At 41.0% G+C, this 15,186-nt stretch overlaps 1 protein-coding gene across 8 annotated transcripts in view; it reads right to left on the minus strand.

Annotated features, from left to right (window-relative positions):
- CFAP46 (cilia and flagella associated protein 46) overlaps window positions 1-15,186 on the minus strand; it is a 168,717-nt gene that overhangs the window by 71,729 nt on the left and 81,802 nt on the right. For all 8 annotated transcript variants that reach the window (XR_004001341.1, XM_030570341.1, XM_030570343.1 and 5 more), the window contains 5 exons: window positions 7,014-7,098; window positions 6,770-6,908; window positions 4,933-5,116; window positions 3,476-3,635; window positions 1,430-1,653 (listed from right to left, as the gene is read on the minus strand). Coding sequence is in view for 7 of the 8 variants with exons in the window: in XM_030570341.1 (XP_030426201.1) it covers window positions 1,430-1,653; window positions 3,476-3,635; window positions 4,933-5,116; window positions 6,770-6,908; window positions 7,014-7,098 (792 nt within the window). In the remaining variant the exon portion in view is untranslated. The remainder of the gene's footprint in view (window positions 1-1,429; window positions 1,654-3,475; window positions 3,636-4,932; window positions 5,117-6,769; window positions 6,909-7,013; window positions 7,099-15,186) is intronic.

Genomic DNA, 15,186 nt, shown 5'->3' on the forward strand with positions numbered 1-15,186 from the left:
AACCTAAGTTATTAAGCATTCAAGATGCTTTTACTACCAATTGTAGTTGATAAAATAATAATACTTGGTCAGTCATTTTGCTGTGAGAATACACACACACACACCATTTCCCATCATACTGTTTAAATATGAATATATAGTACTATCGTAAATGAAACAATGAATTCACACTACTGCGGCTCTTTTGGGTAGTGTTCGCTAATTTGGCTCCTGAACTGCTCAAGCCTGAGTAGCACTGATCTGTAAGCATTAGCCCACAGACAGCTATTGCCATTGTCCTGCAACAGACACTGATATCTGCACTAGCTAAATTTGATGTTTATTCATCTACTGTCATTATCTTGAAATCATCCAGTTTCTCTTAGTCAAGTACAGAATATTAAAAATTATGATGATGTGAAATTTGGAAATGTTAGTCAGAATTTTATTTTCTAAAATTCCTGTTTTCCAAATTTTATATGTTATATAGTCCTAATTAATTTCATGATGAATGTCTGATAATTAGCAACATATGTATGTAGTAGGGTTCACTGCAAGCTTTTATAGTAAGTAATTACCAGCATTTGTAATCACTGGAAAAACAATAATACAACCTGGAACATACTGGTTTGGATACCAGCTTCACTTTGCAGATCTCTCACTCACACCATTCAAGTGGCACTTACGATGGCATGTGGCATACACTGAGGTCAAGTACAGCTTTCACCACTTCAAAGATTTAAATAAATTAAAAAAAATTAACATTCACTGCAGTCCTTCTGAGGTTTTCCATAAATGTTACTGGAAATTAGGCATCCACTTCAATGAAAAAATACAACATTTAATGAGGTTCATTCAATTTGATCTGAAATGCTGCAGAACAGCCAGAAGTGATTACTTTAGAGAATTGACAACACTCAGTGAATATTAGTGTTATGGTTTCATCACAAAATGTAATTGACAACTCAATTCACAGGGTTTAATTAAGATAATTCCTTTAGTTAAATTACATACCCTTTGAAATGATCTAAGTCACTACCTATCCGTAATTATTGTTCTTCAGCAACAATATTGTGAATTCTGTAAATCACCAATCATGGATCTTATTCTACCCTAGCCATTTAGACAGTAAAAGTTTAGAAACCTTTGGAAGAAAGAGTGGATCCCCATGCTCCAAAGAATATACACACCAATAGAAAGTAATGGCTTTAACTGGGCACTGTCTTTCGCCCATATTGTTGTTAGAAGAATTTGAACTACACAGAGCTGCCCTCTAGTTTCTTGTGATAATTTTCTATTTTAAAGCTTATAAACTGTAAAACTATATCCTAATAATGCTGTAAAATTGCATATATTACAATAAAGAGAGCTTAAATAATAAAATTCTGTCTCCTTATGTATTCATATATTAGACAAATTAAATGGGATTGGTAAATTCTGATCTTCTCACCTGCCAGATACGAATGATGTAAGCATAAGCCATCAAACAGTGCTGTTGATGATAAGGTGAACTATGGCCAGAAATGATAGCCATTAAAGTATGTGCTCTAAACAAAGTTTCCAATTGCCTTATGTTTTTCAAATCTTCATTAGCAATTTGGGGAGTTGTAACATTTATCCCAAAATCCACCTTCAGCTTTGCTGGAGATGGTATTTCTTGTTTGATGTTTTTCTCTGTTAAAAAAACAACAAAAACAATGTCAATGGTCTGACATTAAACAGTATTTCAAGCCTTATTTAAAGTTGCATTTCTGAGGTGGAAATGAAAAAGAATCTACTGACAGCAAGATGACCCTATTAGAAAAATGGAAATCCAATTTACCACAGATGACCTTGCCATGATAGAATAATATTACTTCTATCTTATTTTCAATTATTAATAAAAACATAACAATATACTTAAAATTAACTCTAAGCAATGACAAAGCAAAGAAATGCAGAGTAAGGGCACCCTCATCTAATTGTGCCTGGTTAAAGCAGCCCACAGGGTGGATAGTCTAACTTTCTGTTCTGGGGCCCCTTAAAAGTGTTGCTCTAACCCAGGGGATCTCAAACTGGGGGTTGGGATCCCTCAGGGGGGTCACGAGGTTATTACATGCGGGGTCACAAGCTGTCAGCCTCCACACCAAACCCCACTTTGCCTCCAGCATTTATAATGGTGTTAAATATATAAAAAAGTGTTTTTAATTTATAAGGGGGGGCGGGGTCACACTCAGAGGCTTGCTATGTGAAAGGGGTCACCAGTAAAAAAGTTTGAGAACCACTGCTCTAACTGTTACTAGTTAAATGTGGAAAATTGTGGGATCTGAGATTTTAACAAAAATATCTATATTCCCCTAAAGGGGAAGGGGAACATTAATAATTTGATCTACTGTTTTTCTTTTATTCTCAAAATCCATGAAAATCTATATATACACATTTTTATACAAAATTGTTAATGCTTTTCTTCTTAAAAGAGAACTGATCAAAGGGGCCCAGCATTCATCAACAACCAGCAAGATTATGTGGAATGGAAGGGAAATACCATGAAAGAATAGACATTAATTTTAAATTGCCATTACACAAACAATGGTAAGTAATATTTAAAGAAAAAAAACATGAATAGAACATTTTCAGTGCCATTTTAATTATGCAGTGTTAACAGAGGAATCACGAATCTTTCACAACTGCATCTCATCCATCTACATAAAAATAAGACACAAGTGGAGATATGAGTTAATGTCACACATTATTCTTCTAGAAATCAGTTGCTTTCTTCAATTAGACTGGAACATTCTATCAAAACTAGTTACTGAGGCATTAGCAATGTCAATGGTTACAAAGAGTAAAAACTTTTCAAAAGGGCTTAGTGACTTAGGAGCCTGAGGTGCTTTTTCAAAAATCATGCTGGTGCTTAGGAGGCTGAAGTCCCATTGACAATCGTGTTTTACAATGGCACTTTGGCACTTTTGAAAATTTTACCCAGAGATTTCATAAAGTAAGGGAAATAGAGTAAAGGGATAAAGAAATGAGGTGCAGCTTCATAGTTGTAATAAGGGACTGGGAGCCAGAACACCAGATTCTATCTCTGGTTGTTGCATTGAGCATTCATGGGCAAGTGACAATCTCTCCATGCCTCCATTCTGCCATCTGTAAAAGGGGTACAAACCAATTTACCACATCAACACCTGAGAGTTCTTGAGAGTCTCTGGCACCTATCTTTGTGTCAACCTGTTCCATTTCTTCTGTTATTTGTTTAAGGGCCTAATGCAAAGTTCTCTGCAGTTTCTGATGTCAGTGAGTTTTGAATCGGGCCTTAAGTGAAGAAGCTCGGGGTTTTTCATTTTGACCTCCTCTTTAAGTCTTTTGCAGATGAAGAAACATGTACTAAATAAGGTATTTTTATATGCTAAAAATGATCATGTGCCTTTCTCCTTTAAAAGGTAGTAAGACAAAAAGCATATACTACATTTATATACTGAAATTATTTTGAAGGATAAGTACATCAGTTACAGACCTTCTTCCTCAAGAGGTCCTTTGGCAAGTTTCAAATGTAGCAAGATATCTACTGCCCAGTCCAGATGTTTAATAGCATCATTAAGAGGAAACTGATTGCAGTATAACCATTCTGCAAATTCCATTAGATAATCAACTTTCTGCCACTCACTTTCTTGTGTCTACACAAAAGACAGAATGATTTAGTTCATATATTGGAGTCTGTAACATCAAATTACTGATACTAAGATCTATATAGATTTGTCATTAATTTTTTTGGAAGCAAAAATTTAATTTTAAATAGGTAGCAAGCAATTTATTGACATTGCCTAATCATGGAGAATGTCTAACTGAATGTACTAAAAAAAATCAGTATTAGTTAAATTTCTTTTCTTTTATTAAAGTCTCCATAAATTAGTTATTGTTGGGACTTTTCCTCCTTAAGAGAGAGGCCAGGCAGCAATTCAAATGTGTTGACACAGAATCCCAAGACTTAAACTACATCCACTTGGTTTTCCATCAGAAAAGTAATTGCAAAGTTGTGAAAAATAATCCACACCAAATTAACAAACTGACAAAATAATTTGCATAACATTTATTCTTTCTATTAAACTGAACTATTTTAAATTCTGATGAAAAATAATGCTAAATGAACATGTAATTAATGGTTTACGTGTATGTGTAATTCTAAAGTGATGGAGATATCAAAGGAATTAAATTATGTACAAACATTCTTATCTTTCGCTCATTATCAGTCCATCACTATTGGGAAGGAGCTAAGCAGTGAGACAGTAGAATGGGGGACTGAGAGAAGAAGACTACAAATGGAAGATAAAGAATTGAAACTAAAAATGACCACGTGTTGCATTAAATCAATGCCTTTGGCCACAGTTTTGGCAGCTTCTATGTATACTTTTTCAATAAACATTTGATCCACTTTGCAATTGATTATTTAGCTCTTGAGGGTGGGCAATGCATGCATCCCCTAGTAGTTTTTATTTCTAATACAGGTTATGTGGCTTGTGAGTCAAGCATACTATCTCATCAACAGCCACATCCAAATCTATGGAAGTCAAGTAAAGTCTTCCCAATAACTTCAAAAGACTTTGGATTAGGCCTCAAATTATGATCTGCAGAGGCAAACTGATGGAGAATTATCTTTTAGGAAATATATCTGATTATCTTTGCAGGGTATGCATTTTATTCATGTAAAATGCTATCACTTTTTCCATTTATACACACATTTCAATCAGGTGTTTTTTGAACACTGTGCCTTTCAAAGTTCAAATTAAATAAAGAAAAAGCTAACAATTATAAATCTCATATTACTTGCTTTAGAAAAGGATATCTGCGTACCTCCTGGAATATTACCTCACAAACCACCTTTAAAAATATAGGCATATACCGTCACATACTTTCAAACTATACACATAAAATTACATTCTATTAAGAGTCTATTAAAATTAAAAACATAGAGACCTGTAAAGCTTCAATAGCATTCTGATAACAGGTTAACTGCCCAACAATGTCTTTGGAGATTGGTGCTAGACGATGCCACATATGTGACAAATAGTCCTCACTTTCATCCTTGAATTTCTGAATGTCCATCATAAAGTTACGTCCAAGTCTTGCCTTCACTATAACCATATGTTTGAAAATCAGGCTAAAAAAAAGTTTAAAAATTAATCAATTTCTTATCTGTACAATTATGCACTGCATCTTACAGTATGTTACAGTTGTGAAGGTAGCTGCACTTCACTACTCATCTTTCTTTTACAGTGAAGTCAAATTGCCTGCTCCTCTGGATATTTACAGACTAACTTTAGAAAATAAATTAGACCCTGATCCTGCAAAGATGCACATATGTAACCTTATGCACTGTGACCAGTTCCTTTGACATCAGTGAGACTACACATAGGGGAGATTCTCAACTACTGTTAATCGTCATATCTCTTTTGCACATGTGTAAGTCTCTGCAGGATCAGAGCCTTAGGCTGCTTATAGTCTAGTTTTAGAGTTTTATCCTAAATGGATTTAGAGCTGGGGAAAGTCCAAATTCCTGTTACTTTTATCTTAAAAAACCCTCCTTCACTCTTCTCTCACTCATCTAACATGAAATAGACATTCAGACATGTGAAATTGTAGCCCTGCTCCAAGCAACATATTTAGACATAATTGTTGCCATGGACTTTTTTGTAAAACAAACTGAATAATGACCAATAATTCAAATATATTTTAACAATGTATTAGCCAAACAATGTTCTTCAACCAGACAACACATGCCTTGATGTTCAACAAGCCTGGTCATTAAATAAAAGAAAAGTTAAATATAATGTTTTAATATAGTACTTTGACTTAAATAATGAAATAAGCTATGTGAGGAGTCACCCCTTTCAAAGAGACTCAGCTGAATCCACTGTAACCAACAAAGAGACCTGACCGCAAAGTCAGGAACAAGAGACACAAGACCTTAATGTAGAAATATGAAATCTACCTCTGATGGGATACTATCTTAACTGGTTAAGCCACAGTGTTTGCTTGTCAACATTGTCTGGAGGGTTTACTTAGAGAAGTAACATATCATTAGCAAACTCCTATTTTGGCATATGATATAAAATAGACAGGTTTCATGAATACCAGTCAGGGCAAAGAAATAATAAAGAGAGGAGCTGGAGAGGTTAAAACATGTGTGGAACTCTCATTGCAAAGGGAAAGGATAACATTGGGGAAAAATAACTATGATCATATATTTTATATTATTGTTTTATTACAGTAGTGATCAAAAGTCTAAATTAGAGGTACACATGCATAGAGAGGGAAGACTAAGCTGCCTGAGATCTCATTCTCCTTAGCACAACTTCATTTCAATGGATAATTTGAATCATAACTCATCCTGTGATCACATCTAAAAAGCTTTTCTTACAACATCTTGCTTTTAAAGTCTGGACTACAGATAGTAATTAGAAGAGAAAGAAACAGAGCAAAGAAAGACCCATAATCAAATAGTTGAAAAGTTTATACAGTACCTACTTAGGAACTTTTTTAAAGATGACCTGCACAAACATTATAAACATTTTAATTATAAGAAGCAATCGAAGTTTGAGCCCTTCTTTGATTCTCAAGAACAGTGTGAAGAAGCAGGGAAAAGATACAGTATTGTCTTCTGTTATAAAAATTGTCAGCTCAACAAAAAGGCAACCTCTATACTATTTTATTAAATGTAAAATATATATTCAAATGTCATTGATATTTTTATATTTCTCAAGAGTCAGGATGCTTAAAATGTTTTAGTAAAAAAAGAGATCAACCAACTTACAGTCTATGTTTAGTTCGAGGCAGAACTTGAATGGCTTCATCTAACACTTTGAGCCCTGTCTCCCAATCACTTTTATCAGCATACATGTGGAATAACAACCCATACAGGGATGTTCTTAATGTCAGATCCTCTTCAGTACCTTTGAAATACATTCAAACGATATATTAACATGGTGAAATTAGTGCATCCATCTCATAGAAATATTAGACTATTCATTTTTGCATGACAAGAATAAAATACATGCCTGGGAGAAAATGACCTTCTGATGATCCACTACTTTGAAAATCCTTTGTAGGCCACTGATGAAGCTGTAACATATTTTCTGTTCCCTAAAAAGAAAAAAAGAAAAAAAACAGTAGTGCATACATTTTTGTGAGCATAACTCTTCAAGCTCTGTATTGTTTTCCATGTATAAACAGGATAAATTCAATTATAATATTTAAACTATTAATACACTAAGAGTAATAATAATTAATTGAGATGTTGATTATGTCAGTTAATAAGCCTTTGGGAGTTGAAAACTAAAACTATTTTCCTCCAAATCAATTTTTCTAATGGCATAGCGTATTACACAATCGCACTGATTAATACAATGAGCTACAGCACACATTCCAATACCATAATGTTGTTTGAGATGACTAGATGTTGTCAGCCTTGTCCTGGCTTAGCTGGCTTTAGTTGTGTAACTGGATAACCATAGATATCACAGAATTAAGGGATTTTTGGATGGATTTTTTTTATCTCGTTTCCAGTGTGACCAACCCCAAAGATAATATTCTTTAAGCACCAGGCTGTTTCCACATGCAAACCCCAAAGGTATGGTTCTGCTGGTACACAGACCACAAATTACATAGGGACTACACTAGTAAATTCTGTAAACTAGAGTTATAGCTATTGGACAACTGATCAGTTTTGGACAGGCCAACACGTCTTCCTAGAAGTGATGGACTCTCTAGGTTTTACACTGAGCGTTGAGGAGAACACCAACATAGCTCACAGTAAACAGGACACTGATTTTTTAAAGCTCTTAGTCCTTAGCAGAGTTGGTCCTTATCCTCAAATTTTGTTTTGATTCAGATAGCACTCACCCTTCCAGGATGGTACACATCTTAAACCAGCTGCCAACTGTGCCTTTGCAGTGTTGGATCACTGTATTACCCTGACCACCTGACATTCATTTTAGGAACATAGGAACTACTATACTGAATCAGTATACACAAGTTGTTAGCATACACCATTTTCTGTCTCTGATAGTAGCCAATACAATATGCTTCAAAGAAATCCTGAAATGGACATCTATGGACTGACCTGCCTGAAAGGGCAACTAACCACTATCACTCTGTGGCTGGCATATGCTCTGAAGTATGAGGGTTTATAACCTTTCTAAAAAAAAGGTTTTGTTCTGTCTAATGTATATGTGTGGATGTTTTCATAATTCACATAAATGTTTAAATCTTTTGTATGACTCCTATTAAGATTTTAGTCCAAATTATATCCTCTGACAATGAGTTCCATGAGTTAATTATGTATCGTATAAAAAAGCATTTCCTTTTATCACTTTTAAATTTCTTGTCTTGTTAAGCTCTGTAAATAACCAGACCCTTAGTAAATAGTGTCTAGTGGCAGTAGCTACTGTGATGGGGCAAGGCCAGATGGCTATAGAAAAGTAGTGGGAGATAGATATATTAGCCCCAGGTTAAACAAATCCCTGGTACCAGGATAAGTAAATGGCAGCTGCTCCAGGTCAATTAAGACACATAGGGCCAATTAAGAGATTTCCAGAAGGCAGGGAGGATGCTAGATTGATTGGGACACCAGAAGCCAGTCAGGGGCTGGCTGAAACTAGTTAAAAGCCTCCCAGTTAGTCAGGTGGGCATGCACATGTCAGGAACTGTGAGAAGTCGTGCTGTTGGAGAGACTGAGCTGTACACACCATATTAGGCACAACGGAGGAGGCCCTGAGGTAAGGGTGAAGTGGAGGCTGCTGTGGGGAAGTATCCCAGGGAATTGTACGTGTCCTGTTCCTAAAAGGTCAGCTACCATAGCTGATACTGTTAGGGTCCCTGGGCTGGAGCCCCGACTAGAGGGCGGGCCCAGCCCCCCCCCCCCTTTGGCTCCGATTAATCACTGAGACTGGGAGACAACAGAGACTGTGCAAGGGAGGATAGCTTCTCCTCACCTCACTGGCTGGCTTATGATGAAAATGGCTCAGCAGACTCTAACCCTTGTCTCTAGAGAGAGAAGGGTTAAGTGGAGGGTCACAGTGAGCCTCTGAGGCTAGCAAAATCCATCAGGAAATGCAGGACCCAGGGAGACAGGGACAGAGCTTTGTCACACCACTTTATCTATAAGCCATCAAAACTCTTAAGTTTACAACTGTTCACATCATTCTACTTTCAAGTACAGAGTAACACTCATCAATTTTGTCTTTGAAACAACTTTGAAACAGCAGACCAGTCATCACGCTTCTGATTACTAATGATTTATATATTACTTGGGGAAGAAATAAAATTCAGTTCTTTGTTCTTTATTATACACTCTGTTACTACACGATCGAAGATACAGTCTGAAACTGAAATGGTACACTCTGGTATTACTGAGCCTGAATGCAAAAGACATGAACAAGATTTTAAAGGCCTGATGCAAAACCCATTGACGTGAAAGGAAAGACTTCAATGAGAAATGTATTAGTTTTCCAAAGAGAGAATTCTAAACACTTGAAGTACAGAAAGAAAAGAAAAATGTCTCAATAAATAGATGGCTATGTTTCAACATGACTGTGTGCACATATCAGGAAATGATCTGGTGTTCCCTTCTGGCCTTAAACTCCATGGCTCTATGAGATCTGAAGAAAATTAATGTGATATTGTTTATTATGCAGCAAGTATTTCCTCTCTACCTATCTACTAGATGGTATTTAGAAAGGTGCCTATTTCCACATTGTGTAAAGGGTTTTACTGAAAAGGATTAAAAAGTATGTCGTTTTATTATTGACTATTAACACCCTTTCAGTTATAGTTTTCCCCTCAAAACTGCTGAATATTTTGTTGAATACCAGCCCCCATTGAAGAAAGTATGTTCAATAAAAACTCTTTCAGGCAGGTGGAACAGAAATCAGATATTTTGCAGTTCTGAGGAAAAAACTCGTTAACTCTTGTTCTTCGAGATGTGTTGTTCATGTCCATTCCAATCAGGTTGTGTGTGCACCACGTGCATGCCAGTTGGAAGATTTTTCCCTTAGCAGCATCTGTAGGGTCAGCCTGGGTGCCCACTGGAGTCGTGCCTTCATGGCGCCCAATATAGGGCCCTACCAACCGGCCACCCTCTTAGTTCCTTCTTGCCAGCTACTCAGACAGGGGGGTAGGAGGGTGGGTATTGGAACGGACATGAACAACTCATCTTGAAGTTACGAGAAGGTGAGTAACCCTTTTTTCTTCTTCAAGTGCTTGTTCATGTCCATCCAAAGGCCACATCATCTCTGGCTTGCTAGGTGACTGCATAGTCCATGGTGAAAGTGTGTATGGAGGACCACGTTGCTGCTCTGCAGATTTCCTTTGTGGGAACCTGCGCCTAGAATGCCACTGAGGAGGCCTAAGCCCTGGTGGAGTGCGCGGTGATTGAAGGAGTGGGCACCTTTGCCAAGCTATAGCATTCCTGAATGCATTACGTGATCCATGACGAGATACGCTGAGAGGAGACAGGAAGACCTTTCATTCTGTCTGCCACTGCCATGAATAATTGGACATACCTTTGTAACGGTTTCGTTCTCTTGATGTAGAAGGCTAGCTCTCTGCAGACATCCAATGAGTGAAGCCTCTGCTTCCTGGTGCTGGAATGCAGCTTAGGGGTAGAATACAGGGTGGAAGATGTCCTGGTTGATGTGAAATTGGGAGACAACCTTTGGGAGAAAAGCTGGGTGAGGCCTGAGCTGAACCTTGTCCTTATGGAATACTGTGTTAGGGCCCTGAGCTCAGAAACCCGCCTAGCTGAGGTTATCCCTACCTGAAATGCCACCTTGTATGAGAGAGAAAGCAGGGAGCACATCACCAAGGGCTCAAATGGTGGTCCCATAAATCTGGAAAGGACCAGATTGAGGTCTCAAGCTGGGATAGGCTGTCAGACTTGTGGGTATAGTATGTCGAGACCTTTAAGGAAACAGCTGACCATCTGGTTAGCACAGACCAAGCAGCCCTCTGCATCTGGGTGGAAGGCAAAGATGGCAGCCAAGTAAACCCTTATTGAGGACATAGACAGTCCCTGCTGCTTGAGATGGAGAATGGCACTGTGGCAAGCATTGGGGACGGAATGTGCTGCGTTGACCAGACTGAAAATCTATTCCACTTAATGGAGCCCAGGCTGTAACTCAGGGAGGAGCAGAATCACTGACACTTCCTGTTGTGTTGCACAGCAAACAAGTATATCTGGGAAAGCCCCACCAATGGAAGATTGAGTTTATTACATCCGGGTGAAGGGACCACTCAGGGCCATGAAACAACCTGCTGAGATGGTCCGCCAGCTCATTCTGTATTCCAAGAGGTATGATGCTTGCAGGTGTATCAAGTACTCTACACAGAAGTCACAGAATCATAGACTTTAAGGTCAGAAGAGACCATTATGATCTAGTCTGACCTCCTGCACAGTGCAGGCCACAGAATCTCACCCACCCACTCCTGTAACAAAACCCCTAACCTATGTCTGAGTTACTGAAGTCCTCAAATTGTGGTTTGAAGACCTCAAGCTGCAGAGAATCCTCCAGCAAGTGACTCGTGCCCCATGCTACAGAGGAAGGCGTAAAACCTCCAGGTCCTCTGCCTATCTGCCCTGGAGGCAAATTCCTTCCTGACCCCAAATATGGCAATCAGTTAAACCCCGAGTATGTGGGCAAGACTCACCAGAAGCACCCAGGAAAGAATTCTCTGTAGTAACTCGGATCCCATCCCATCTAACATCCCATCACAGACCACTGGGCATATTTACCTGCTGATAATCAAAGACCAACTGCCAAATTAATTGCCAAAATTAGGCTCTCATATCATACCATCCCCTCCATAAACTTATCAAGCTTAGTCTTAAAGCCAGATATGTCTTTTGCCCCCACGACTCCCCCTGGAAGGCTGTTCCAGAACTTCACTCCTGTAATGGTTAGAAACCTTTGTCTACTTTCAAATCTAAACTTCCTAGTGTCCAGTTTATATCCATTTGTTATTGTGTCCACCTTGGCACTAAGCTTAAATAATTCTTCTCCCTCCCTAATATTTATCCCTCTGATATATTTATGAAGAGCAATCATATCCCCCCTCAACCTTCTTTTGGTTAGGCTAAACAAGCCAAGCTCTTTGAGCCTCCTTTCATAAGACAGGTTTTCCATTCCTTGGATCATCCTAGTAGCCCGTCTCTGAACCTGTTCCAAGTCCCACAGCATGAGGGCTTCCTGGCACAGAAGAGAGGAGCATGCACCCCCTTGTTGATATAAAACATTGCCATAGTGTTGTCTGTCATGACTGATACACATCTCCCTGCTAGGTGAGCTCTGAAAGTCTGGCATGCCAGGCTCACTACTCTCAGCTCTCTGACATTGATGTGCAGAGCGAGATCTGCCTGGGACCAGAGGTCTTGAGTTCTGAGGTCACCCAAATGTGCCCCCCAGCCCAAGTCTGATGAGTCTGTCACTAACGAGAGTGATGGCTGAGGGCTGGTGAAGGGGTTGAGCCACCAGAGGAGGGAGTTGAGTACCGGGCGAGGCAGGGTTATAATCCTGTCCAAACTGTCCTGGACTGGCTGATACATTGACATTAGCCATGACTGAAGTGGTCGAAATCTGGGTTTGGCATGCTGCAGTATGTAGGTACAAGCCACCATGTATCCCAGGAGCTTCAGGCAAGTCCTTACTGTAGTGGTGGGGAACTGCCTGAGACCTTGTATGATGTCACCCAGGGACCAAAACCTTGCTTCCAGAAGGTATGTCCTGGCTCGTGTCGAGTCCAATATTGCCCATATAAACTCTATTCTCTGAACAGCGGAGCCGTCAAAGTATGGGAAAACCTGTACATGCCGCTTGCGCAGGAATGCAGCCACAACTGCCATACACTTAATGAACACTCTAGGAGCCGCTGCCAGGCCAAAAGGGAGGACTATGATCTGATAGTGGTTGTTGTTCACCACAAACCTGAGGTATTTTCTGTGGGACAGTGTGATTGCTATGTGAAAGTACACGTCCTTCAAGTCAAGAGTGGCATACCAGTCTCCTGGATCCAATGAGGGGATAATGGAGGCCAAAGAGACCATGTGGAACTTGAGCTTCATCACAAATTTGTTGAGTTCTTGCAGGTCTAGGATGGGCCAGAGCCCATCCTTGGCTTTCGGTATTAGGAAATATTGGGAATAAAAACCCTTGCCCCATTGCTTCCGAGGAACCTCTTCCACTGCTATCAGTGAGAGGAGTGAGTGCACCTCCTGTATAAGGATTTTCTCATGAGAGAGGTCCCTGAAGAGGGATGGGGAAGGGGGTTGGAAGGACAGGAGGGCACAGAATTGGATGGAGTATCCCCTTTCTACGATGCAGAGTACCCAGCAGTCCAAAGTGCTATGCGATCATGCACAGTAGAAAGGGGATAGTCAGGACAAAAAGGTAAGGCAGGATAGATCCAGTTCTTGTACTGGTGTGCCGTCCTCAACTGTACCCTCAAAAGGCTGGTCTGGGACCAGGAGGTGGCTTGGACCAGAGCCCTGGCCCAAGGATGGGTGGGGTCTTTTCCTGCCACTCCTATTCTTTCTCCGAGGGGTGTCCTGCTGGTTTTGCGGTTGGCAGAACACTGAGGAAGGCTGTGGCTGGAAGTGCTTGCACGGAGTGACAGGAGTGTGGAGGCCCCAGGACTTGAGGGTGGCCCTTGAGTCCTTTAGACTGTGGAGTCTTTTATCTGTTTTATCAGAAAAGAGGGCTGAACCCTTGAAGGGGAGGTCCTGGATTGTTTGTTGGACCTCGTAGGAAGGACCAGAGACCTGCAACCAGGAACAACTCCTCCTTGCAACCACTGCGGCCATTGTATGAGAGGCTGCATCTGCCGTACCCAATATGGCCTGTAGGTAAGCTTGAGAAATTAGTTTCCCTTCCTCCACAAGTGCTGAGATCTCCGCATAAGACTCCTGCGACAGCAGCTCAGCAGACTTGGCCACTGGGCTGCAGGTGTTATGTGAGTATCTGCTAATGATGGCCTGCTGGTTTGATATGCAGAGCTGCAACGCTCACAGTGGAGTAGATCTTTCTCCCAAAGAGGTCTAGTCTTTTAGTATCCCTATTTTTAGGGCAGGGTCCCTGGTAGCCCTGGTGCTCACGCTGGTTAGCTGCATCAACCACCAGGGAATCGGGAGGTGGGTGGGTATATAGGTGCTCATATCCCTTTGAAGGGGCAAAGTACTGCCTCTCTTTTCTCTGGGCGATAGGGGGCAGAGAGGCCAGGGTCTGCCACAAGGTCTTTGTTGTCTCGGCAACAGTCTTTATTAACGGCAAGGCAATACGAGAGGATCTGGAGGGGGTGATGATGTCAATCATTGGATCGGTGTCCTCTACCATCTGCCCTGCCTGGATCCCCGGGTCTGGGCCACCCATCGTAGTTGCTGCAGGACCCTGTTGTCCTCCAAGGCCAGGGCTGTCTATGTCTCTGCTCTGGTTTAGTCTGGGGGAAGATGAGGAAGAAAGTCTTGACAATGGGTCCTGCTCACTCCCCTCACGTGGCACCTGGTACTGCTGTGCCGCCAGGTCTGTAGCCTGTGGTGCCGGGGCCACTGGAACTGTGATAATTGATGCTGATGCCAGCGGTGCGGAGGTTGCCAACTTTGGTGGCACTGAGGTCACCAATGCTGGTGGTGCCAAGCCTGCAGCCACTGAGATGATCACGGTGCCAGATAGGGCTGGTAGTAACGGTGGGACCTGGATCTTCTGTTCCTGGTCCTATCAGAGCGGTAGGATTCCAACTCCGACGTCTCAGAGAAGGAGGACCACAGAAGAGCGGTACTCTGTGGTGCCGGCAAGCGGTGCAGAGAAACGGGACTGGTGTGGTTTCCTAACGTAGTGGAGCATGCCAGGGAGAGGCATGTTGGAAATGGGGATCAGCGCGTCATCATCGTTGGCTTGCTCCTTGATGGGAACGGGGGCTGGGTGGTCACTGGCAACTGGTCTCTTCTCTGCAGGGAGGATGGCACCGTGAGACGCATAAGGTTCTGAGTTGCCGTGAACGCCTCTGGAGATGAGGGCAGCTGGAGCTATCTGCCATGTCAGTCCAGAGAGCAATGAGGGTTTGGACTCAACTGGACCCCGAGATGGGGACAGGAGCTGACAAGACTTTGGGAGGTGCAAGAGCCGAGGTGACGTGGCCCAAATTGGGTCTCCCTACTGCAGGCTCCTTGAGTTTGGACGGGGG

Source organism: Gopherus evgoodei, chromosome 7 (assembly GCF_007399415.2).
Source record: "Gopherus evgoodei ecotype Sinaloan lineage chromosome 7, rGopEvg1_v1.p, whole genome shotgun sequence".
NCBI lineage: Eukaryota > Metazoa > Chordata > Testudines > Testudinidae > Gopherus > Gopherus evgoodei.